The following is a 26,780-nucleotide window of genomic DNA, read 5'->3' on the forward strand; positions in this document are numbered from 1 at the left end:
CCCCATTAGCTAAAGTGGTGTTTCAGGTTAAGTACGGACCTCCGGAACGAATTAAGTACTTAACCCGAGGTACCACTGTACTTGACTTAGGAATTATGGGGTTCATTTGCCTCCCTGCAGCCTGCCTCGGTAAACCATTCAAGCAGGTAAACCATTTAAAAGCTGTTCCAGCTTAATTAAGTAAAGCATTTTGAATGCTTGTGTAGGAGAAAGGAGGCGTCAGAGGCTATAATTATTGGGCTTCTTTCAGAGGTTTTTAGAAGGGGTAGATCTCACGAAAGATCGCATAGCTGGAGGGAGCTCCTCCAACCTGTCAGCAAGATTGCATAATCTCTAACCACTATCTCTTTGCTTAAACAGAAACCTGAAGGTCAAGCTGACTTTCTAATTTTTTCATGCATAAAATAAGGAAAATTATTTCCTTTTTAACGCAAAACAACCTTTGGCATTCTGGGTTTTTGGTGCTTATCAGCAGGTGCAAGAGCGATTACTTATACTGTACAGGAGTGCCCTCGAGTGGCCAGATGGAGGTAGTGCAGTCCTAGCACGCTGCCTTAGCCTCCTTTCCCAGTGCTAGCTACCAGGGCCGAATCCTGGCTAGTTTCCTAGCTGGAAGGAGCTGGAACCTCCCGCATAATGTGAGGTTGCTCAGGCAGCCTCTCCGCCTGTACAAACCATGGTGCAGACAGGGCCTAATATTCTCATGGGAGGGCAGGAGCTCCCTTGAGATGGCAAAGGGTATCATTGCACGGACTTAAAAATATGGCAAGCCAGGCCCCCTGCTTTTGGGGTCCCTCCTGGTCATTCCACTGCGGTGGGTTCCTGGGCATTTGCCTCAAATTCCTACCTTGCTGGACTAAACGAACACACATCTGACAGTAGAAAAAAATCAGAAATATTCACAAACCAATAGAAGAACATTTCAGGTTACTGGTGACTTGAAAGCTGCCTTTCTCCAAGAGAGGAATTGTGAATGGTCACTGGTCTTATTTTTCATAGCACTGATTCAGGGATAGCAAACCCATCTCTGGCTGAATTGCTACAGGCTTTCCTTTTTGCATTTCATTGGCACTTAACTCCACTTTCCCACCTGCATGCACATTGCACATGTACTCCTGCGAACTGAGGTTAATGCTTCATTCATCTGATGAAGTGGACCCATGAAAGCTTATGCCATAATGAATATGTTGCTCTTTAAGGCGACTCCAGATCCTTGTTGCTATTCCTGTAACGACTTTCCTTGTAGAAAATGCTGAACCAGGTGAGTGATTGGTCAGGCCCCTTTGAACAGATCTTTTGTTTATCTGAACCAAGTATATCACCCATTCGAGCAGAACGTTTTGACTGATACTAATATTTATTATTATTTATTGAATTTATATCCTGCCCTTCCTTCCCAAGGAGCCCAGGACAGCAGGTACACAATTTAAAAACCAAAACCAAACATTCTAAAACAGTTAAAGCATTCCAAAAGCAATTACAATTTTAAAAAAATCAGATAAAAGTTTTAAAAACAACAACATTCTAAAAGCAGTTGCAGTTAAAACCATTCTTCCATCCAGTGATCTCATGGTTTTTGCCCCTTTGAGCAGATGTTTTGTTTCTTCAAACCTAATATTTCACTGACACACCTCTTGGCTCTGCTCTGGAGTCATCTTTGTGCAAAGGTTTCCTGGAAGCCAGGCTAATAGGGGAATGCTGCCGACTCAGGGTGCTTCCAGACTGTTGCTATTTTCGGGTGGGATGCAATCACATATCAGCAATTACAGGTTGTGCAATGACAGTTGACGGGGAGGTCCTGTGCAATCAATCCGCTTCCCCCAAAGATCAGACTTTTTGTGATAAGGAAAGTGAAGGGGAAATGTGCTGGAAAGTGTGGGATAGGACTTACTTGGATGCAAAGTCATCTCACCTCCCCACAAACAAATCAGAAGCCAATGCTCATTCAATAGTAGTAGTGCGACTCATGCAACCCTCATGCAACACAGAACAATAATTATACATACTTTATCAACCTTCTGAGAAAAATACAAAACATTAAACAAAGCCACAGAGACTTGCGAACTACCCAACCTAAGATGAACTTATAATGTCTGGTTTCAATAGATTTTTCAAATGCTTAACTAAGTCTTTTAGACGAAGAAGAAGAGTTTGGATTTGATATCCCACTTTATCACTACCCAAAGGAGTCTCAAAGCGGCTAACATTCTCCTTTCCCTTCCTCCCCCACAACAAACACTCTGTGGGGTGAGTGGGGCTGAGAGACTTCAGAGAAGTGTGACTAGACCAAGGTCACCCAGCAGCTGCATGTGGAGGAGCGGGGAAGCGAGCCCGGTTCACCAGATTACAAGTCCACCATTCTTAACCACTACACCACACTGGCTCTTAGATAAGGTCATGAAGATACCAACCAAAGGTAAGTTCAGTGTTATTCACAATACCGAGAGATGCTAGTGGAGTTGTAGACAATAAAGTTGTAGACGACAGGGTGCCAGCGTTTTGCACCTGTTTCACCCTGGCAGTCCAAATAATCAAGAGGCCGCTGTTCGCCCCCGATGGGGCCCTTTTACTGGGGCTTGCAGGTAGCACACTCCCAAGGTAGTTTTCCGGGCTTCTTCAGCGGCCTAATCTCAAAGTCTTGATATGTATATTGATACTCAATTCTTTCTTGGCTTAAGCTTAAGAGACTGATTTGCTTAGCCTATTCAATGCTCATTCAATAGCCAGGCACTGTCCAGTCTCCCAGCAAACAAATCATTACACATTCATCCAGAACAGGCCACCTAGAAACAAACCCAGCCAGGAAGTGTGGAGGCGCCACAAGTCAGCCACTAGGTGCCTCTGTAGGGCTGCTTCAAGGGAACAGCTTGACAAAGTTTGCGGTTGGATGACAGCATGGGAGGCTGCATAGCCTATGGCAGGGGTCAGCAACCTAAGGCCCAAGGGCTGGAAGTGGCCTGCAGAGGTCATTTGACCACCCCACGAGCCACCCCCGAACTGAGTTGCCTGCTCACGCATTGCACTAAACCAGCGCAGCAAGGGGACTCGCTTCCGCGGCACCGGAAATTGGGCGATCCAGCCCACAGAGGGATCTCTGCGGGACTGATCCAGCCCAGGCAAAATAAACCTTGCTGACCCCTGACCTATGGTACCAAAAGGAGCTGGGGAGTTAATCACTCTGCACTTGCCCAGTTGAGAGGGAGACAGGCTTTCGGATTTAAGGCTCAGGGTCACGGCCCCCATTCCTTCAAAGATTCCTCACTAGACCTGAAGCTTGGACTGCAACTACGAACACACCAGTCTTCCTAACTTTTCTCGCAGGGTCCTTGTAAGGTCCCTGGAGGAGGAGGGGATCATGTAAAATTGTGTCAGTGCTGAACCACTTCAGATTGCAGGCAGTGCTTCTAGAAAACAGAGATGCCAGATGCCGCGGGCACTCCCGCGGGCTCCCAAGGCTTGCAGATAGCTTCCTGAAGCCTGGAGAGGGAGAGGGGTCGGTGCGCACCGACGCTTCTCGCTCTCCAGGCTTCAGCGAAAGACTGCATTCGCCTCATAGGACGCACACACATTTCCCCTTCATTTTTGGAGGGGGGAAAGTGCGTCCTATAGGGCGAAAAATATGGTAAATCCGGCACTGCCCACATGGCCAGAAAAAAAACCCCCATCCTGATACACAGTTGTGGTGCAGGTTCACCATCTAATCACCTCCTGTGCCCAAAGTTCACCCCAAATACCACCCAGTCCATGACTCACCCAGAAGATCGCGCTTCATCCCCCACCCATGTCTTATTCCACCCAGCTCAGTTCCCTCTGCCTGTTCTTGAAAATCCCCAAATGCCAAATGTAATGGTCAAGTTGCCTGTCAGTCTGCAATATCCTTTGCTAGGAAACTCTAGAGCTTCCACTTTCCCCAGCCCTCAGCTGCTCCATGCACTCAAGAATGCAACTGAGGGGCTGTCCCTTGCCCTCCCCGCATGGGAACAAGCAGGGAGTTATGTATTTTATGCAACAATGTCGGGCCTTTGCCTCTAGGAGGCGCCCTTGAATCTGCAGAGAAGGCTGCATCAAGAACTGAATATTCTTGGGCCAAGTCATTTGTGTGGCATCTTTGGTGAGGGGGAGGAATCCTCCCACGCACCAGCCGCCTTTTCCTCCAGGGCACCCCCCGCACCCCAGCCTTCCCAGAAGTACGGTGCCCTATAGAGCTATATATAGTTAGAATCAGGGCGGGACCAAGGGTCATTCACTTGGCTTCTGTGCCCGTCCGGGGATGGTTGGTGTCTCCTTGCTGCCTTTCTGATCTCTGTCTGTTCCCTCTCTGGACGCTGCTGCCTCTCTTCAACGCTTGTCTGTCCTAGTAAGATCTTTCTTTCTTTTTCTTTCTTTCTCTTCCGATTCTTACTTCATGCCTTTAACCATGTTCCAGATACATCCCAAAAAGCTAGAGGATCGGGCTGGCGTTTTATTTAAGGGTTGGTTAAACAGATAATTTTTAATTAAAAAAAATACCTGGTGGGTATTGCAGGTTCTTCAAATGTGGGAGGGAGTGACCGAGGGGAGAAAAGTCCAAATGCTGCCCAGTTGAGTGCAGCAGATAAGACGAAAGCCTTGGGCAGCGCAGCCCCTGTTCTTTGCAGCCAGCAAGCACCTATCTGGCATTTGCGCCCATTTTTGAATTTATTGCTGGGCCTCCACTGCAAGCATAAATTAAAGGTGAGGTGGATGCTGCAGGTTGTTCTGTAAAAGGAGATTAGATGAGCCAGGTGGTCCTAGGCAGAAAGGCACAATATGGAGAGTTACACTATAATTTTTGAAAGGACTCTGAAGCTGGAACCTTAAAGGTGGATCTGATGCTTGATCCTTGGGAAATCTTGGTAAGGCTTTCAGAGGGCTTCTTGCGCCCTTGAAAGGCTAACACAACACCCCAAAGGTGCCACTTTCAGGGATCTGATGGAGCAGGGGTTGCCAACATGGTGCTCATGGGCACAGTGGTGCCATTGAATTCTTCCCCTGGTGCCCACAAAGCCTCTGGTCACATAACCCACTCACTGGCCCCTTTGTCATGAGGTGGTGAGGGCAGTTCCTTTTTCCTCCCCCAAAAAGTACACAGAGCTGCAGGAGGAAGAATGTCACTCTTCTCCACTTCCCCTTTCAAACCTCTCTGCTTTTCAAGGCATAGGTTAATCCAACTTTGCCTAAATTCCTTTGAAAAATGAAACACGTATTTTCTCTATTGCCATCTAGAATTAGCTTATCATGAAAGTTCATCAGGATGTTTTTACTAAAATGCATTTCCCCCTCATATAATGCATTTATAGGTGTTATTTTACCTAATATATGCATGTTTATGTACACCTTTCCCCAATAATACACCTTTACCTATGCACCTGCAATGCAATGCAATGGTTGGAGACCTGGGTTGGAAAAGTTGGAGAAGTGCAGCATTCAGTGGTTAGCTGTGTTCATGCATTGTTTCAGGAAATGTGGGTTGGCAGCCACACGTTAAAATGCCAACCCAACTGCATTTCTCCTGCATCCATCATTGAGAGGCAGTGTGGAGAATCGAGCAGAGATCCAGGAAGCCTTCAGTTCATATCCCTGCTTAATGCCCAAGGTCATCACTGGGTGACTTTGGCTTAATCAACGTCAAACTCTCAGCCTAACCCACAACGCAGCTTGTTCTGATGAACCTGAGAAGGGGCAAAGAGAGAGAGAGAGAACAGTGTATGCTGCCCATGCTCCTTAGACGAAAGGCAGGATAAAAATAAAAACCGGTCACAGAGGCGATAAAATTGAAGACTGCAGATGTAAACTACATTGTCTAGATCCAAATTTACAGTGCCATGCAGTCCAGAGCAATACAACAACCAGCAGGACGAACGCTAAGCAGTTTATCGGGAAATGCAAGAATATACCACAAGGCAGAGCAGGGCTCCAGTTACCATGCCAGTTTCCCCTTCTGAACTATTTATAGGGCATTTGTCAGCTTGGCCTGTAGATTATCCAGCAGCTGCTTTGCAGGCATCACATTCCTCTCCGGCTTGCAATAGTTCAGCCTGAGTCAGCCCTGAGTAGGATGGGGCCTGGGAGGAAGAGGTGGCGAAAGCAAGGAAATCACGGGGTGCTTGCTCAGAAGAACTACACTAGTCTTCTGCAATTGAGCAACAAGCCTGGGATTCCCACTTTGAGAAAGGCACCAGCTTTGGGTGCCTTTATCATGCAGGACAGTTACTAAGAGACTGAGCTGTGAATCAGGGAGAGCCTGGGTTGAAATGGGTTTCTCCCACAAATTCACACACTGCTTCTCAAAGTTGGGTCCCAAGCTGCTGTTGGACTACAACTCCCATCATCCCTCGCTAGCATGTTGGGAATGATGGGAGTTGTAGTCCAACAGCAGCTGAGGACCCAAGCTTGAGAAACATTGACTAAGGTCACATCCACACCATGCATTTAAAGCATCATGATACCACTTTAAGGAGTTCCTCCAAAGGATCCTGGGAGCTGTGGTTTGTTAAGGGTGCTGAGAGTTGTTAGGAGGTCCCTATTCCCCTCACAGAGCTACAACTCTCAGAGCAGTTTAACAATCAAATCCCTCTTCCCAGGGAACTCTGGGAAGTAGAGGTCTCATACTCTGGTTGAGGAAGATGCACTGCTGTCTTCTCTGGACGATCCTTTATGATTTCCTCGCCACTATAATCTCCTCAGTCTCTCTGGCCTGTCACTAACTCTCACCAGAATCTCCTCTGGAGAGCCAGTGTGGTGTAGTGGTCAAGAGTGATAGACTCGTAATCTGGGGAACCGGGTTCGCGTCTCCGCTCCTCCACATGCAGCTGCTGGGTGACCTTGGGCTAGTCACACTTCTCTGAAGTCTCTCAGCCCCACTCACCTCACAGAGTTTTTGTTGTGGGGGAGGAAGGGAAAGGAGAATGTTAGCCGCTTTGAGACTCCTTCAGGTAGTGATAAAGTGGGATATCAAATCCAAACTCTTCTTTCTCTGTCTCGCCCTCAGTCTCCAACTCCCCTCAGAATCTGTACGGAAGCTTCTCCGGCCTAAAAGAACTGTGATGTTACAGTAACAATTCTAAATGAGTCAGTGCGGTACAGTGGTTAGAGCATTGGACTAGGACCTGGGAAAGACCAAGGTTCAAATTCCGCACTCTGCCATGAAGCTCACAGGGTGACCTTGGGCCAGAAAGTCACTGCGTCTCAGCCTAAACTACCTCACAAAGTTGTCATGGGGATTCGATGAGGAAAGAGAGAACCATATATGCCTCCTCGAGCGCAACGCTGAGATATAAATGCAACAAATAAATAATAAATAGTGGTAGTGGTAGTAATAATAATAGTGTATTTCCAATTTCTGGTGGGTGCCTGCCCCAGTGCAGAGAATAAGGAGGCACTGGCGGTCTGATATGTGTGTGGTTAAGCGAAATAAAAATAGAACATGGGTTCAAAATCTCAAGTGCAAGCTCTTTTGGCCCCCAGGTTCCTGCTCTTTCCGCCACCATGTCGAAGAAGCCTCTCATTCAGGGCATGCACCAGGACCTCAGCTGCCCCATCTGCCTCAAGCTCTTCCAATCTCCCGTGACGGCAGAATGCGGCCACACCTTCTGCCAGGATTGCCTGTCCAAGGTGCCCAAGGAAGAAGATGGCAAGAGCACAGGGTGCCCCACCTGCCAGGCCATCACCAAGGTGGAACAGCTGTGCATCAACCAACAGATGGAGCACCTGGTGGAGAGCTTCCGGCAGGTGCCCCGAGACCACTGCGAGGAGCACCTGGACCCCCTGAGCGTGTACTGTGAGCAGGACCGACAGGTCATCTGTGGGGTGTGCGCTTCCCTGGGCAAACACAAAGGACACAACATCATCACTGCAGCTGAAGCCCACCAGAGGATGAAGGTAGGTGTCAGTTTTTGAAGGCCTACCTACCTGGCACCAGACTTACCTGGTCTTGTAAATCACTCCAGTGGACAAACCTCATATATTTAACTCAGATGACCGCCCAGTTTAAACTGAGCAATTTATCATGCATACCCTCCAACATTTCTCTGATAAAATAGGGACATCCCATTCCATAATGATAATTCTACTATTTATACCCAACACATCTTACTGGGATGCCCCAGCCACTCTGGGCAGCTTCCAACATATAAAAAAACAGAATAAAACATTAAACATAAAAAACCCTTCCCTATACATGATTGCCTTCAGACCGCTTGGGGGGTCGGATAACTCCAGACCCTCCAACATTTCTCCAATGAAAATAGGGACATCCTAAGGAATAGTGGGACATTCCAGGATCAAATCAGAAACCAGGATGGCTTCTCTGAATCAGGGACGTTCCTGGAAACTAGGGACAATTGGAGAGTCTGTATCATGTGGCAAAACTCTCCTATGGTCTGCAGACATTGGACTACAACACCCATCATCCTTGTACATCGGTTAAGCTGTCTGAGGATTATGGGAGTTGTAGACCAACACCTGGAGACCTACGGTTGAAAGCCCCTGAGCTAGCCAACATGGTGCCCTCCAGATGTTGCTAGACTCCAACTCACATCAGGCTCAGCCTGCATGGTCAGGGATGATGGGAGTTGTAGTTCAGCACCATCTGGAGAGCACCATATTGGCTACCCAACTGGACAGAAATCTTCCCCAGCCCTATTGGAGATGCCAGGGATTTGAGCTAGATATGCAGAGCATATTTTCTGTACCTGAACTAAGACCTGTATTTTTGTGTTTTTAATGGGAATTTTGCCCCAAATGTGGGGTTTGCATCTCATGCTAGGCCTGCTCAGAGCAGACCCAGTGAAATGAATAAATAGCAACCACACCCATTAACTTCAAAGGGTCTGAGTCAATCTAGCATTGGCTACAACCTGTGTGGTTTACCCACCAGATCCACCCTGAGTTCCCAGGTTTGCAACCAGGGTGGGAGAAAGAAATCCAGCTAAATAACTGTACGGTTCCCGTTGTCTTAGGAAAGCAAACAACATCCTGCAGGATTCATCTCACCCGGGACACAGTCTGTTTGCACTACTGCCTTCTGACAGGAGATATAGAAACATCAAGTCAAGGACAAATAGACTGAAAAACAGTTTCTATCCAAGAGCTGTGGCCTTTTTGAATGCTGTAACTCGATAGTGTGACCTGGGAGTTTGATGGGTGTTGGTGTGGGTGTGGCTGGAATGTGGTTTGTTTGGTTGTTGTTGTTGTTTTGCTTTTGTTGTTTTTAAGGGATGGCATCCAATTTCGTTGCACTTGTGCAATGTTGCACTTGTGTAATGACAATAAAGAATCTATTCTATTCTATTCTATTCTATTCTATTCTATTCTATTCTATTCTATTCTATTATTTGTTTTAAATGATAGATATAGTAGTGACTTCCTCTCTGGATTAGACCCACATGCCTTATTCCCCTTTTCTTGGCACAATTTTAGAAGCAGCTTCCTCAGCAACAAGTCCAGTTGCAAGAGGCCCAAGTCCGCAAGGAGAAGACAATTGCCCTTCTGAATCGGCAAATAGCAGAAGTGGAGGTGAGTGACATTATCTGCAAGGACACATTTAATCTACAAACTTATTATCACAGGTTTGTTTTTTTACGGGGTTAACTAACATGGCTTCCCCACAAAGTATCTTGAGATTTGTATTTCTGTAGAAGTCCCAATAATTCTCTGTGGCTGAGGCCGGCCGCATCAATGGGCAGAGTGAGGCAAGTGCCTCAGGCAGCAGGTGCTTAGACTGAGATATGTGTACCTCATGGCATGTTCTACAGCCACTAACTCACCTTCTACCCTCAGGTGCTCTGGAAGGTGCTCTCCCATTGTTGGGGTTTTCGTAATATTCAACTGACCAGTTATGGTCTGTATGTGGAAGCAGTGGCCGCCATATTGTCCTTTGCCTCAGGCAGCAAAATGCCTTGTCTGTGGGAGATCCCCATCTGCTCCTCACAGACAGGGCCAATCAGAGGAGGAGAGCAGGAGGGCCATTTGACCTGAGCTCCAAACTCAAAGGAGGCCTCAAATTTAGACACTTGCCAATGGGGGGGGGGGCATTTGATGAGGTTCACAACTTGTTTTTTTGCACATCAGACCAAACTGTGACACACACTTTCAGCTAGAAAAGTGTTTGTTACATTAAATATATATGTATTCCAATTATATCTCACTCTTCCTCAGTGCCTTGTTTTGCTTTTGTGTGTCATTGCTTTTCATTTTTATTATAGCTAAGCGAACAAAGCCTGGAAGTGGTCAAGGCTCCCTGGGACTTCTGAGAGGCTCTGCTCACAGAACTCCAATTCCCAGTGGTCCCCTGGGAAGTAAGGAATGGCTATGAAGCCACTTTGTAGGGTTGATGTGTGCCCAAAGTACATTTAATCAGAATATTTGGGAAGACTTGTTTGATAAAATCCTGCCTATTTTTCCTAACTGCTCACTGGCGAAGAAGGGATTGTTCAGTTCTGTGAGGGCCAGTTAACACTCAATCCCCAGCCTGAAAATTATGTTCCTCATGTGGAGAGAAAGCCCTGAAGAAAAAATATTGGGAACTGTAGTTACCCTTCACAGAGCTACAATTCCCATCGCCCATAACAAACTACAGTTTCCAGAATTCTTGAGGGCAGATGTGCTTTAAGGCATATACACAGCCTTAAATAGCTTTATTAATTAAGATATTTAAGTCTCCACAGCTCATTCTCCTCCTGAGTAAACTACCACCTCAACAGCTAACCTAAACACCACAGGATTTGCGAGGGAGGCTGAGTGGGGTTTCATTTCATGCCAAAGAGGATGCTGGGAAAGAATGACACAAAGCTGCTATTTGGCGGGAAGAAAATGCCAAAGACTAGGGCACGAAGTGCAGAAGTGATCCCAGGAGCCCTCTTTCTCCTTTCCCAGGAGACGGTGTCGCGCTTCAAGCATCAAGTGTCCGAACAGCTGGGGGTGATGCGAGCCTTCCTGGGGGCGCTGGAGGCCTCTCTGGGCCGCGAGGCAGAGCGGGTGCAGCACCAGGCCACAGAGGCCTTGCAAAACGAGAGCAAGACCATGAACCGCTACCTGGACCAGCTCAGGCAGATGGAGGTCGTGCTGAGAGAGGTGCAAGACGAACCACAGACCGAGTTTCTCAGGGTGAGGCTCTTCAGGGCCACAAAGGTCCTCATCCCTGACTTTTTCTCTCTCTTTTTTGGTCATAGTGCTAATGAGTCACTACATATATGCAATTCCTACACTGCTTATGCAATTGGCCGTTCTTTTCCTTGTCCACTTTTATTTTATTTTTATATAATTTTGTTATTAAGTTTTTGAAAACAAACATTTTTTTAATACATATAAAACATAACATTTTCAATCAACAAAATACAGAGTTCTTTCAAACTCTTAGAGCTCCTTCCATCCCTCCATGGGTTCAATCTTTAATATTATGTTTACTGCATCTTTTACTCTTTTCTAGCTATTATATATTTGATCCAGTACTACAGAATCCTCCCTTACACTCCCCAGTTTTGTATCACCTCCAGTTTAGAGGAATGAAACCTCTCCCCATTTCAGCCTAAGACTACAATTAAAAATGTTGGAATAGCAACCAAGCAGCACCTCATTCTGCCACTTCCCATAAGTCATCCAGAGTCTCCATCTGAAATCCTAGTCGGTATCATGTTTAGAAAAGGAAACTTGAAACATTGGGGCTTGTGGGGAAGGCATACATAATTGGGTTACATAATCCATAGTTCCAAAATACGGAACTCTCCACCCCCATCCTAGAACCCCCAGGTACCCATTTTATCTTTTCCCCCTATGACTTCTCCCTGAAATACACCCATCCTCACATGATCAAGGATTTTAATGTTTTATTTTATATGGTGTATAAAAATTGTATTACATAAAAAAATGAAATTAAAACATTGCTGATTTTTCATTGTGCTTTTATTTCTGCTTTCTTTTCTTTTCTTTTATTGAATTTCCTTAATACAATAGTGAACAACGTAAGAAATGAAGCAGCAATAGAAAAATACAATTAAAAACCATACAGTGCCTAGCACAGCACATTGTGATTGCTACAGAAGGCAGAAAAATCATAATGCTCTGCCAAGACTTTTCAAGCAATTTTCAAGTGGTCCATGGGGGAAAGAAATTTGAGACCTACTGGTATAGGGCATAGCAGCTGCTTCTTATTATTCTAATCTAAGCTATTTCTTTTCCCTGTCTTTTCTCTGCAGAAATACTGTATGGTGGCCAGCAGGTGAGCAGCTGTCCCTTTCTAAACCCTGAGCTCTGCCTAACCTTGACTTGACGCTGTCCTGCCCTCACCCACCTCCTCATGAGCAGAACAAGACACTCACTCCACATATATAGCATTCCTCCAGACCTCCTGAGACCCTCTGTTCCTATGTTAGGATCAAACCATTCAGAAATATGCCGTCCATGAAATGCCAATGACTGCTCTTGTGCAGATAAGACACAGTGTTCATTAAGTGGCTTATAAATCTTTGTTAATAAATGGTAGATAAATAAAAGGCAGGGAACAGAGAGACAACCAAGCTTTGTCTTAAGTCAGTCACCTTTCACCATACCACTCTTTACAACAGCAACAAAAACTCACCTTTTTTCTTCTAGAAAAACAGGTGCCGGAACTCACCATGAAAACTTCCCTTGTTCTCTGAGAATGGCAATGGTGCCCACCTGAGAGGTGATGCAGGAATAAAAAGCCCTGCTTTTTCTTGATGTAAGCCCATTCAGGTGCTTTCCAATAATCTGAACACCATTCTAGTTCAATTTGATCCTCAATATGACAGGTTTTCTTTTGCATCACACTTGTTTTACTTGAATACTGTGTTGAAACCTGCATTACAATGGAATGCATTGTGGAATGTGCTTGTTCAGGATGCCAGCCAATCCCCCAGCTCTGCTATCTTCAAAAATGTTTCATTCTCCTTACTCTCAGTTTTAAAAAGAAAAACACAGGGAGACACACACACACACACACACACACACACAGAGAGAGAGAGAGAGAGAGAGAGAGAGAGACAGAGAGAGAGAGAGAGAGAGACTGACTGCCAGCATTCTGTGCCCAGTGAGAATGCTCAGTCCTCATTTGGTTGCTGGGGGGGGGGGCTTTCCTCTCTTGGCTATTTCTTTACTTAAATATATATTAAATATATAAATATTTTGTACTTCTGCAAACCTTTGTCTGTCCTTGTCTGCATGGGTGGGGCTGTTTTGGCTACATAAGGACCAGCATTTTGGGACGCTCTTTCCACTGCTGAAAATCTTCAGAACTTGAACTGTGCAGAGCAGAGCAGGGTTCCCAAACTGTGGTCCATGGACCATCAATGGTCCACAAGCTTCATTCAGGTGGTCCTCAATGTGTGTGTGAAGTACACTTACAATTTGAATTCTATGGAATTCAAATGGCAATACAATACAAGAAATAAAATAAGCGATTAAGATACAATTAAAAACCATACAGCACTGAGCACAGCACATTACAGTTGCTCCAGCAGGCAGATAAATAACTTAGTCATCTGCCAAGACTCTCAGCAAGTTTCAAGTGGTCCATGGCGGGGAGGGATTTGGGAACCACTGGTGCAGAGCTTTAAAATAGCAGTGTGAAAGTTTAGAGGAGAAACGATGCCCTTGAATTTCTGGAGGTGGGGGAGTGGCAATTTGGATTTCTATCCCCCCCCCCCAAATGCACACCTTCTTTTCCTTTCTGTAGATTGCAGAAGATTCTTGGAGAGTCCCCTCCAATTGCTCGCATGGACATCCAACTCCCCATCATTTCAGATGAGTTCAAGTTCCAAGTCTGGAGGAAGATGTTCCGTGCACTCATGCCAGGTAGAGATCCAAGGAGGGAGGAGCTGTTGGACAGGGCTATGTGTACTTTTCTGAACAAGGTTTTTAAAAAATTTCATCCAGGTAACCCATATTCCACACCTGGGGAAGCTGATACCTGCAGCTCAGATAAATTATGCAAATGCAGGAAATCTGCATACATTCATTGGTTTCTACATTAACCAATCAGTGAAAGGAGAAAGGGACTCAGCAGGACAATACAGCTTTACCCTTGAAGCACCAGAAATCTTAGGAGTGAATCAAGAGTGCCATGACTGGACATCCTTTGACTTTTTAATACTAAAAGCAGCTGTGGGAGCCTGAAGTTCTGCCTAGAGCAGTGGTGTCCCATTCCCTGCTGTTTCCCTGTCCTACACTGCCTCCCCTCCTAGATGCTACTAGAAGGGGGAACAGGTATTTATTGTGCTCATCTCCCCCCCCCCCACTCCATCAAACTGCACTAATAGCACCTTTGAGAGGGGTGATCTTGATCAGGAAAACTATGCAAAGGAAATGACATATCTTGCAGCATCTGTAAGACCAGTCAAATTCCCCTCACAACCGAAAAACCAACATCCCTTTGTGGTGCATTGTGCAACTTAGCACATTAAAATGAGCAATATGATTCCAAGTATTTTTGTTCCAAAAATAAAGCATGGAAATCCCATCTGTGGATTTACTCCTTGCCTTAAGAAAAGTAAATGAAGGGAAGAGTCATGGCTCAGTGGTAGCACATCTGCTTGGCATGTAGAAGGTCCAGGTTCAATCTCTGGTAGCATCTCCCCAGAGAGCACCTGCTAGTCAGCTTCGGATGTCTATAGTCACACTTGTCCCCTGACCTCACCTTCTTCCTCCTCCCCAGCCTTGGAGAACCTCACTTTTGACCCAGACACGGCCCAAGCTAACCTGGTGGTGAACGAGAATGGCAAGCGAGTGGAGTGTGTGGAGCACAAGCAAGCCGTGAGCACTGATGACCCGCAGCGCTTCGATAAGTCCAACTGCCTGGTGTCGCACCAGAGCTTCTCACAAGGCGAGCATTACTGGGAGGTGATCGTGAGCGACAAGCCCCGCTGGTCTCTGGGCCTCATCTCGGCCGAGGCAGGGCGCAAGGGCCGGCTCCATGCCACCCCCTCCAATGGCTTTTGGCTGATGGGCTGCAAGGAAGGCAAGACATACGAGGCCCACGTGGAACACAAGGACCCACAGTCGCTGAAGCTGGAGGGGAAGCCCAGCCGTATCGGCATCTACCTGAGCTTTGATGACGGCATCCTTGCCTTCTACGATGCCAGTGACGAAGACAACCTGGTTCCCATCTTTGCCTTCCACGAGCGCTTCACGGGCACTGTCTACCCCTTCTTTGATGTCTGCTGGCACGATAAGGGCAAGAACAGCCAACCTTTGGTCATCTACACTCCAGAACCAGAAGGGCCGTAGTCAACCCTGGGAAGAAGTTATCGGCACCACCAAACCTAGTCAGCTCTTACTTTATAGACACACCAAGCCATGGCCTCTCTTTAAATGTCCCCAAAGTGTGTGAGCCACATCCCTAGCCCATTCGAAAAGACACCCATATTGCCTCCGGGTATACGCTTGCTGGAACGGAAGTGTCATAACTTCAGCATAAACACGGGATCTGGCACCAAGTCTGGAATCCTAGCCGCCTCATTGGTTTCCAAATGCAACTTCTCTGCCCTTGTAGTTCACCAACTAAAACTGGGGGGAAATGTGGGCAGTGTCTGCATGCTCAGAAATGAGTGAGAGCCTGGGCACGCCTCCCAGTGGCTGGGGGATGGGGGTCTGGTGGCCCTAGAGAGCTCTGTACCCCAGTCCAGTGCCTGCTGTGCCCCTTCCTCTCTCCCAACACCAGCCATCTTAAGTCAAGCTCCATGTCCTCTGTTCCATCCACCCATTTATATCTGCCATCACAATACAGAAGAGTCCCTTCTTTTCTTTTTTCTTTTTGAAAGCCTGAGTCTTGGAGGCACAATAAATTGGTGTAAAGAAACAAGGAGGTCTATGCCAATTTACCTTACATGCTTCTTCTTTTTCTACTTCTTCTGAGCGATCAATGTCATTTTTAATGGTCTCAAGCTTGGACCTTGATTGATACACTCAAGAACATAAGATGAGTTCTGCTGGATCAGGCCAAGGCATTCAGAAACATACAGCCTTCCACAGTAGAGATAGCATACAGTAATCATGGCTAGTAGCCATGATTTGCCTTCTCTTCAAATCCTCCTCTAAAGCCATCCAAGAGTATATCTTGTAGGAGCAAGTTCTGTAATTTCACTACATGATGTGTTAAGACACACTTCAATTTGCCTGTCGTGAATCTTCCAAACATTCTTTATTGGACGTCCACAAGTTCTAGTGTTATGAGAGAGGGAGAAGAGCTTTTCTCTATCCATTTCCTCCATTATTTTATACACTTCTACCAGGTCAGGTCCTCTCTCACTAACTAAGGTGTTTTGAGAGTAGAATCGCTTTGCATTTCTATGAGCATGCACACAAACACACCTGATTTAAACACATTCCTTTTATCCCTCTGTCAAAAAACCAGCTTACTGAACATGAACATGGGTGACAGCCTTCAAGTGTCTTTAAAAACAGCTATCTTGTCTTCGGAAGGTGAAGAAAGGGGCATTTTCTTTCTAAAAGAGAGGAACTCCTCAGACAATGAGTAGTTCGTGATCTGTCTACTTGTTTCAAAACAACTATACTTTCTGTTCCTAATATGTACAAACAGGAACTCCAAAAGGTTTGCAGAATGAAGTCACCCACAATACCCTTTCTCTCTCTACTCAGCAGATACGCATTGCAAAATGATGTTGTTCTGTAAACCCCTTTAACTGCTATGGCTTCCCACAAAGTTTCCTGGGAGTCGTAGTTTGAATAATGAGCATGCAGTTAAAAATCCCTAGCAATTACAATTTCAATGGGAGGGCGAAGTGGTTTCCTCACAGTGGCTGACCAGATATCTATGGGAAGCCCACAAGTGGGACTTGAGCACAAGAGCAACTCTCCCCACTTGGGAGCCCCAGAAACAGGTGTTCAAAGGCACACTGCCTCCAACAGTGGAGGGAGAACATAGCCATCATGCTCAGTAGGCATTGACTAAAGGTAAAGGTAAAGGGACCCCTGACCATTGGGTCCAGTCATGGACGACTCTGGGGTTGTGGTGCTCATCTCGCTTTATTGACTGAGGGAGCCGGCATACAGCTTCCAGGTCATGTGGCCAGCATGACTAAGCCACTTCTGGCTAAACCAGAGCAGCACACGGAAACACCGTTTACCTTCCCGCCTATTTATCTACCTGTACTTGCACTTTGACATGCTTTTGAACTGCTAGGTTGGCAGGAGCAGGGACCGAGCAACGGGAGCTCACCCTATCGCAGGGATTTGAACCGCCGACATTCTGATCAGCAAGCCCTAGACTCTGTGGTTTAGACCACAGCACCACCTGCTTCCCTAGGCACAGACTAGTAGGAACTTATTTCCAAATAGACGTATATGGGATTGAAAATTGCTCACAATTGGAATCCTGAGCCTCATGAAAACTTACACAGCAGCCATAATACCAAATCAAGCAAGATTCAATATTTAATAATAATAATAATAATTTATTTATACCCCACCCATCTGGTTGGGTTTCCCCAGCCACTCTGGGCTGCTTTCAACCAAATATTAAAAACAATAGAGCATCAAACATTAAAAACTTCCCTAAACAGTTGTCTTTTAAAAGTAAAATTGTTGCTTATTGCCTTGACATCTGCTGGGAGGGCGTTCCATAGGGCAGGCACCACTACCGAGAAGGCCCTCTGCCTGGTTCCCTGTAACCTCACTTCTTGCAGCAGGGGAACCACCAGAAGGTCCTCGGCGCTGGACCTCAGTGGGGCTGGACGATGGGGGTGGAGACGCTCCTTCAGGTATAAGCATTTAACCAATATAACACTCTTAAGCTGCTATAATCCATCTACTGATTATATCACTGCTGCTGTGGACATCAGCACAAGATAAGATGCTGCAGATGAAACGCCTGCTGCAGCTCACCAGAGAGCCAGACCAGCACCAAGAGAGCCCGGATGTAAAGCTTGCTCAGCACAGGAAAAGGGGAAGTGGTTGAGGTGTAATAATTTATCTTCCTGATCTGCCTCCTTGCAACACTCTAGATCTTACTCCCTCTTTGAGACCATCTCCTGCAACGGAGCAAGAAGTTGCAAAACAAAAAGGCAGAGTGTGTTTTCCACACACACACCCCCATTAGGCATCAGGACATCTCTCAAAATATTTCATCTTGAATCAAAAGTCAGAAGGATCGAATTGGTTGAGCCCATGTTATTCACACCCTCACCATACTGTATTGACCCGAATATAAGCCTCACCCGAATATAAGCCGCACCTTTAAAATTCAACGGGAGGAAAGAAAAAAAGACAATATCCGAATATAAGCTGCTCCCTTAAAGTTCTGCAGGCACTCACACCCCTAAATGGCAAATGTAGAAGAAAATCTTATGCGTACTAGAGAGGACCCACAAATGGGTTAAACACCTGTTCATAGCACCGTAAATGCAAATTAAATGCAAATAAAGAATCAATACTGCACTGTAAAGTGATGAATGACATTAGAATTAACTGCACAAGAGTCTCAAGCTTGCAAATTGGCAATAAAATGTTTTTATGCTCTGTTCTCCCATTTGTCTGTTCTGTAAAAGCCAATTTTTGTAAGGTCACAAATTTAAGCTGCACTTTAACTTTTCATGGTCGGAATTTGGGGGGAAAGTGTGGCTTATATTCAAGCCAATACCCTACATTTAAGCACATTTTAAGAACATTTAAATCATATGGGTTCCCTCAAAGAATCCAAGGGGGCTGTGGTTTACCCACTACAGAGCTACAATTCCCAGCACCTTTAATACTTTCCAGGATTATTATTATTATTATTCACCATCTGCATATGTCCCAAGGCAATATATTTTGCACATCACCTTGGGATATATGTGGAAACTGACTTATTATTGTTATTATTATTACTATTACTGTTTAATCACCTTCCACATATATCCCAAGGGGATGTACAAAACATTATAAAACAGTTCAACGTGGGGGACAGTTACAGAGCACATACAAAAAATAAAAATAACAAAAATTCAGTGGACTTTCAACAGGGGTGCTGTTCCTCAGACCTTGGGGTCTCAAATTTCAGCGATGCCCTGTGCAACACTCAAAATTTGTCCCCTGCCTCTTGCCTTCCACTCTACCTCATAGTTGTGGTGCCCCCTGTGGCACCCCCATGTCTCCTCACTCCCCTAAATCTGCCTCTGTCCTCAGGACCCTGGTATGCTTGCTAGCCATGTAGTGACAGTATCACCTAGTTTGAGCCTTGCTGCAAGTTTGCAGGCAGGAAGTGTCTCATACCTCACCCATAAGCGAGTGAAGCACAGAGGGGGAAAGGCAGGAAGCACCCACACTCAGGCAGCACCCCCAACAATTGAATAATATTTAAAAAACAACAACTGAAAAAAGGAGGAGCCTTGGCAAATACCATGGGAAATGCCTGAGGGCACCATGGTAGCCACAGGTACCATGGTGGGGACCTCATCCTGAGACAATAATAGAATCATAGAATTATAGATTTAGAAGGGACCATCAGGATCATCTAATCCAATGCAGGGATGTGCAGATTTCCCATATGGGGATTGTACCTGCAACCTTGGCGGTATCAGCCACCAGACTCTAACCCACTGAGATGAGTCAGTGAAGGGTGGTCCATTAGGGCAAATGAGGTCCCTTCCCCACCAGCCTTTGTCTGTCCTCTATCTGCCTGTATATCCAGTCCAGGGTATACCTACCTGCCTTTCAGCTTCTTCCTTGTAGATCTCAGCAGGAAGGAGGACAAGGGCTAAGCTAGAATTAGCTGTCTCTGCCTGCCGTTGGCTTTGGCTCCAACTACTACTGGCCTTCTGCCCTACCAGTCCCAATGGGCACCAGGAACCACTGGAGATGTTGAGACAGAGGCCAGACAGACCAAAGACTCCGAAACAGATGCAGATACAACACGCAAGTTTCCTGCCACTTAATGAGGGACGAGGGAACAGAGTTGAAGGGGACGAGCCAGTCAGGACAAGGTGTCCTAAGTCCATATCATATTGGGACTTGATTGCCGGAGGTGTCCCTCCTCTCAATCCCATGAGGATAAGCAATCACTTGTCAATGAGGACAGCCAGTCTCACCAAGGATCAGTTCCTCTGCTGTGCCTGCCTAGAGGATGCACTCATTTCACTGTGACCTACAGAATGAAATAAAAGGAGCCAGTTGTTCTTGGGCTCCTCCTTCACAATATGAAAGGACCTGACTTTTACTATTAACAAATATGAAAAAAAATAGCTACATCTGCTGATAAAGTTGGTTTACAACAGAAGAAAGGATGTTGTTGTTGTTGTTATTGTTGTTTAGTCATTTAGTCGTGTCCGACTCTTCGTGATCCTATGGACCAGAGCATGCCAGGCACTCTTTTATATGCCTGTTGTCTTTGTCCATGGAGTTTTCTTGGCAGGGATACTGGAGTGGCTTGCCGGTTCCTACTCCAGGTGGATCACATTTGGTCAAAACTCTCCACTATGACCTGTCCATCTTGGGTGGCCTTGCACGGCATAGCTCTCTGAGTTATTCAAGCCCCTTCGCCACGGCAAGGCAGTGATCCATGAAGGGGAGAAGAAAGGATAGAGTGCTACAAATCCTGGGGACAGCAAAAGTACATTTGATTGCAGACTTTGAATCCACCCCTTTTCTTTTGCATAACTGCTATAATTTCCTCATTTTCTTCAAATCCTTCCTCAGGAGCTGCCTTTCATCCCCTACTGGAACAAAGCTAAAATAGGTGTCACTGAATTGAATGCCTTTATTCTACGCTTCCTCACTTGTCTCTGCTGTACCATAATTTTAACTTCATACTGTCAAATGCCATACACACTGATGTATTACTACAGTGGGAGTAATAGTACGGGAAGTACGGGAAGAATTTAAAAAAATTCCTGTTTGCCCAGGCATTTGGTGGCTGAAAGATATTGTTCTCGGTTCACAGCTGTGGATTAACAAGGTGTGAGGGTTTGGGCCGCTAGTTACAAATCTGTTGAATGGTCCCATTGTCCAGAGTGAAAGGCATTTGCCGTTAAATCAACATACTGAATGTCATTCTTGTTCTGGCTCCAGCGGATTTCTCCTTATGCTGACTGCAGGACATTTTGGCCAGAATAAAAACACAGACTTTTCTCTCAGCACACAGGTCTGCCAGGCAGGTGTATCTAATATGTCAGTGAGATGCCTCTGGTTTAACTCCAGTGACTGTTATATGGATAAAGAATGGCTGTCATAACTATCAAAATCATCTCACAACGTGAATGTAGAAATGGAGAATATAATAGAAGAGGAAATGTATTGATGGAGTACTATATTTGGCCACTCTTGTGGGTGAAACCTCACATCCCACATGCTTTCATCTACCACTGCTCTTGACACAGCTTCCCCTTCGATCCCTCTGTTCCCTCTGTTTTGCAAAGGGCACTGAAGTTTGCTTCATCCGACCGCTTTTTTTCATACAGGGTCATAACTTTAACACCCACTTCTGGAGGGTGTGGTGATGCCTAATCTTTCTAATCACCACCCAGCCTCCCCAAGGCTTCTGCACAGCCAACACTTAGCCAAGGATGGACTCTCTGCCGCTGCTCATCTCTTTGTGTGCCACAGGTAAGTGCCTCCTTACTGTTATTTGGAAAAGCGGAGTCTCTGAGCTAGAACAGAAGGACTGGGGCAAGACCAGTTGATTTTCTTATAAATAGAAACCCATTAGGGCAGAGCAAAGCAGAAGTACACGAGAGAGGGCAAATCACTCACCCTTGAAAAAGAACAGAATGCATAGCAGTGGACACTTTTTTAAAACTACAGAATTGGATCTGCTAGCTTCAGCCAGCAGATTAATCAGCTAAAGCTGGGTTGATTAATCATTGGGGATATTTGTTACTATGGTTACTGTTGTTACTGCTGTAGGAAATAACAAAGGTTGTATAAAGGGGGCTTTCCTGCTACTTCTATATTATAACAACAACAACAACAACAACAACAACAATTTATTATTTGTACCCCACCCATCTGGCTGGGTTTCCCCAGCCACTCTGGGCGGCTTCCATAGAAACCAAAAGTACACTAAAATATCACACATTAAAAACTTCCCTGAACAGGGCTGCCTTAAGATGTCTTCTGAATGTCAGGTAGTTGGTTATCGCTTTGTCATCTGATGGGAGGGCGTTCCACAGGGTGGGCACCACTACCGAGAAGGCCCTCTGCCTGGTTCCCTGTAGCTTTGCTTCTCGCAATGAGGGAACCGCCAGAAGGCCCTCGGCGCTGGACCTCAGCGTCCGGGCAGAACGATGGGGGTGGAGACGCTCCTTCAGGTATACTGGGCCGAGGCTGTTTAGGGCTTTAAAGGTCAACGCCAGCACTTTGAATTGTGCCCGGAAACATACTGGGAGCCAATGTAGGTCTTTCAAGACCGGTGTTATGTGGTCTCGGCGTCCGCCCCCAGTCACCAGTCTGGCTGCCGCATTCTGGATTAGTTGTAGTTTCCGGGTCACCTTCAAAGGTAGCCCCACCTAGAGCGCATTGCAGTAGTCCAAGCGGGAGATAACCAGAGCAATGTGGTAGCTTTTATTTATTAAATTGTAAGCGTTCTCACATTTCCTCTAGTATCTGAAAAGACCCATGTAATGAAGTTTGATAACATTCAAGTATTGAAATTGAAACAGTTCTCTAATATGCAGATAATTAATCAATAAAAAAAATTAATAGCTTGACATCCCTAATTTTCTTGTACCAGACCTTCCTAGAGATATATTAACTGGGTTCTCACAAACATATCTGTTACTGTTAATCTGTGAAGAGGAAAACAGGCTTGTTTTACTGGTCCCACCCATTAGGACATGTATGCAGGTAAACTTCATTTGTGTGGCTGGGAAGGGAACCCGCCAGAATTTAGGGGCTCTTATTATGTGCTGATATCCTAGAAATGTGAGGGGGAATCCTGTATAGATCATATTTAAAAGTGGACTTGCCTAATTCACACTTCCCCAAACAATTTGCAAACTGAAACACAGTGGAGGAAATGACTTGCAAAAATGTCTATATTAGGCAAAAACTGCAAACAAAAATATTTATATTGAGAGAAATCCGCTTTAAAATGCTGGTTAATTTTTGTGGGGGCTTTAGAAAAATAAACAATTGAAGTGATGTGAAGTTGGAAGGATGGAAAAATGAGAAACTGAACATGAACAGCTGGCAGGCAGGGAAAGAGGGCTGTGTCCTGCCTTAAATAGGGCAGGCCATGCCCCCAGAGCCAGCCGATTGGCTGGCCAGGGGATGACGAGGCCGGGAATCCCCCAAATCACACGGAGCTGGGCTCCAGCCACCACGCGTGGTGGGGCCGTGAAGCCCACAACTCCACCTCCTTTGAAGGGTGAAAGTGGCTTTATCAATCCTATGAGGCCCTTATACATGTAGAAGCTGTTCCGACCTTCCAATGGAAACATGGAAGTCAGAGATGGAACCAGTCAGTTCCATGCCATGCAATCATGTCCATGAAAATGGTTGCATGTGAAATGCCTTTGAAAATGGAGATTCCATTTAGCTCTTATAGCCATATATCATGAAATTGTCCTCACCAGCCTTTCAGCTGGTACAGTGGTGGGCTTGGGGAAGCTAGGGATTGGGAAGCAGGTTTAATTTTGTTTGCATTTTAATGAGAAACTTTCTAATTTGCACTTCTCAAAATGCAGCTATCCTTTGAAATACAATTGTGTGATACAGTTCTGCAACCATTGTTTACAAAAATGCATGCATTAGGGGAATATACGTATACAAAAGGAATATATTAGTGAAAATGATGTTCAAAAATGCATTATACTAGGGAATATACTGACAATATGTGTATTTTTAGATTCAGAAAAAGCATTTGACTGGCTAGAGTTTGACAGGCTAGAAAGATCCTTTCTGAAAGAATGTATGATCAAATATGATTTGGACGTATGGCAACCCTATACACAGGTAATATGGTAATATTTCAGACAAATAGAGAAGAATTCTTGCAATAAAATTAAATAACATTTCAGGTATAAAGTTAATTTAGCCAAAAGTGAATTATTCTCCTTAAATGTTGATATTGGGTTGGTCAAAGAAGATAAATGGATCAACAGTTAGAACATTTGTGAAAGTAAATATCGCTTCAAAATGGATTTTTTTCACTTAATGGTTTTGATTAATGGTTGAGAAGAAGAAGAAGAAGAAGAAGAAGAAGAAGAAGAAGAAGAAGAAGAAGAAGAAGAAGAGGTGCAGAAATTTGGAGGACTGAATTTGAAATGGAAAAGTTAGCAACTGAGAGAACCAAACTTCACAGATTGGTCCATCCTTAACAGGAGCTTGGCGCAATAAACTAAAATATTATACAAGTGCATTTGACCTCACCGATCAGAGCTGGCCTGCCTGTGAGCTAGGCTGAGGCATTTGCCTCAAGGCAGCATGGCTTCCCCCAAAGAACCCTGGGAATATATACATATTTTTCACTCCATAAGACACACTTTTTTCCTCCTAAAAAGTAAGGGGAAATGTCTGTGCGTCTTATGGAGTGAATGCCTATGGATGGCGGCAGGATCCCGCTGCAGTCGCAAGCAGAGGATCTATATCCCTCGGTCATCAGACTCTTCTTCGGCCAGAACCATGCAACTTAGTCATTTCCTCCCTCCCCCAACTTCCTGTCACCAAGGATCTCTCTTCTCTATTTGTTTCACAGGAGGGCCTATGTCCGAGGCCATAGCATGAAGAAAATGTGTTGCAAGTACTATCTGCGTGGGTTTGCAGTGTGACCCAGCATAAACAAATTCAAAGGTCACAAAGCCAGTTAGTCTGGCAGAGATAACCAGACAGCTACTTCCTAAACTGCATTCTGAATAATTATGCTTTCAGCACCCTAATTTTCCCCCCTACATCAGCCATTCATTGCTGTCTCATGCCCTCCTTCACATACACCCATTCTCCAGAAGTTGTGATGTAAACCTCATGGGGCATCACCCTTTTTCTAATTAGAGCCTCTGTGATTTGGACAGTGTACTAATGGGCAGAAGTTCAACAGGCCTAGCTTTCCCCTTCTCATCGCCATAACTCCATTGTGTTGAGGTAAAGGAACACCTGTTGGATTTACCTGTCATGCATTGTTAAAGGCACAGTATCTTCCTCAAGATCAGGATCCACTATCAGAGAAAAAGTAGGGATGTTATGTTTGGAATGAGCAAATGTGTCATTGTTGCTCACTCTCTGTTTCTCATTTTTCCAATCTTATGCTCACCCCCTCTTGCCTGACAATATGCATTGCCTGCTGCTCTAGGCACTGACCCAAAGACCTAGAGTGAGCAAAAAATTAAATATGAAAGGAAAGTGGGCCACATATAGAGATTTATTGATGAAAGTAGATAATAGAGTGAGCAAGTGGTTTCTCTTTACAACTGCTCCTAACAAAATCCCAGTTCAGGGGAGACCCTCAGCTGCCATTTGCCATCTAGCAGCAGCAGATCATGGCCAGCCCACTAGAATTCACGACACCTCCTTACAGGTGTCTCTTGATCACCCTCAACGATGGGTTGCCAGACCCAAAGTTTGATAATCATCCAGAACAGGGGTAGCCAATGCGGTGCCTTCCAGGTGTTGAACTACCACTCCCGTCACTTCTGACTATTGGTTGGGGGGCTGATGAGGAGTAGGAGTCCAACATCACCTGGAGAGCAATATGTTGGCTACTCGTGCTCTAAGATTTAGCTGGTTAATCTAGCCCAGCAGTTGCCAAACTATTTTGGCCTCTTTGGGGTCTCCTCCACCCTGGATAGAGGCCTTATAACTGCTCAGAATATGGGCAGAACTTCAATTACAGCACCAGCCTTCAAGCACACCAGGGGAGAGGTTCAGACTGTGATAGGAGGTATCCTTCCCTGCCAGGTCTTATCGCACACCAGAGAGCCTATGAAGTGGAGAGGAGATAAAAATGCTCAGAGTGCAACAAGGGCTTTACTTCTCCATTCAATCGTATTAAACATAAAAGAATGCACACTGAAGAGAGTATTTACAAATGCCCAGAATGTGACGCTAGGCCTTTGGGTGATTAAAATTTGATGTCCTTTTCAATGGGTTTGTGGGGTGTCCTTTTAAACTGGTTTCCTTCGGCTTTCATTTTTATTGTAGATTTTGTGTTTTTCTTTTGTGTTTTAATGTTGTCAACTGCCCTGTGATCTTCAGATGAAGGGCAGTATACCGATTTAATAAATAAATAAAACAAATAAATTCCCTCTTTCTGTATAAAAAAAACAAACTTGAGGAAGTTCTTTGATCATCCCCTGCAGTGCTGATGCCATGCCATGGATTCAGTTTGGATACCGAACAGCCAACCGTCTTCCAGGAAGCAGCACTGGGCTTTGGGCAGAGTGTAGCGCAGTTTGGAAGCGGAAGAAATGGAGGGTATGCAACTGCTGGTTCTCTGGGTCCTTGGAGAGCTTTCTGTCTCATCATTCAGTCCCCAGGAGTGGCAGAAGAGACAGCCCTGAATTGTCTCCATGTGTTTTTGCTCCCACAGGCTGTTGGTTGGTGCCCCACTCCAGATGGGGGGAGTGAATGAAACGGGTAAACTCTACAAATGTCAGCCGGGGCCAAGAAAATCAGGCAGTTGCCAGGAGGTCCTTGTGCAAAGTGAGTATGTCACTGGGTGGAGTCTGTGTTCCTGTGAAGTTGCAAAAGAAGAAGAGAATTGGGAGCCAAGACTTGTGGCTTAAGTCTGGAGCAAACACCCAATGCTGCGTGCCTCTCTTCTGTGATTCGGCAATCGCACTGCCCATTGAGCAAGAACAGAAATTGGCTCTGAGAATTGT

The 26,780-nt window shown here is 45.4% G+C and overlaps 2 protein-coding genes across 2 annotated transcripts in view; both read left to right on the forward strand.

Moving 5' to 3' along the window:
• The first annotated feature begins 4,142 nt into the window (after window positions 1-4,142).
• TRIM72 (tripartite motif containing 72) lies at window positions 4,143-15,835 on the forward strand. Its single transcript, XM_028703546.2, has 7 exons — window positions 4,143-4,357; window positions 7,486-7,899; window positions 9,439-9,534; window positions 10,894-11,124; window positions 12,213-12,235; window positions 13,712-13,830; window positions 14,690-15,835. Exons 2-7 carry the CDS (start codon window positions 7,507-7,509, stop codon window positions 15,259-15,261), a joined length of 1,434 nt encoding a protein of 477 aa, XP_028559379.2. The 5' UTR covers window positions 4,143-4,357; window positions 7,486-7,506; the 3' UTR covers window positions 15,262-15,835.
• A 5,569-nt stretch (window positions 15,836-21,404) lies between these two features.
• Window positions 21,405-26,780, forward strand: part of LOC114581610 (integrin alpha-X-like) — a 40,545-nt gene continuing 35,169 nt past the window's right edge. The window contains exons 1-3 of the mRNA XM_028701948.2: window positions 21,405-21,570; window positions 26,259-26,373; window positions 26,489-26,601. Of these exons, the coding sequence (XP_028557781.2) occupies window positions 21,531-21,570; window positions 26,259-26,373; window positions 26,489-26,601 (268 nt within the window). The 5' untranslated portion in view covers window positions 21,405-21,530. The remainder of the gene's footprint in view (window positions 21,571-26,258; window positions 26,374-26,488; window positions 26,602-26,780) is intronic.

Source organism: Podarcis muralis, chromosome 13 (assembly GCF_964188315.1).
Source record: "Podarcis muralis chromosome 13, rPodMur119.hap1.1, whole genome shotgun sequence".
Classification (NCBI taxonomy): Eukaryota; Metazoa; Chordata; class Lepidosauria; order Squamata; family Lacertidae; genus Podarcis; species Podarcis muralis.

What these genes read in the sequence shown, in the direction of transcription:
- TRIM72 (XM_028703546.2), top strand. Translation starts at nt 7,507, where the DNA reads ATGTCGAAGAAGCCTCTCATTCAGGGCATGCACCAGGACCTCAGCTGC. An exon ending in AAGCCCACCAGAGGATGAAG is followed by an intron (nt 7,900 to 9,438) that starts GTAGGTGTCAGT and finishes GCACAATTTTAG; the next exon opens with AAGCAGCTTCCTCAGCAACA. An exon ending in TACTGTATGGTGGCCAGCAG is followed by an intron (nt 12,236 to 13,711) that starts GTGAGCAGCTGT and finishes TCCTTTCTGTAG; the next exon opens with ATTGCAGAAGATTCTTGGAG.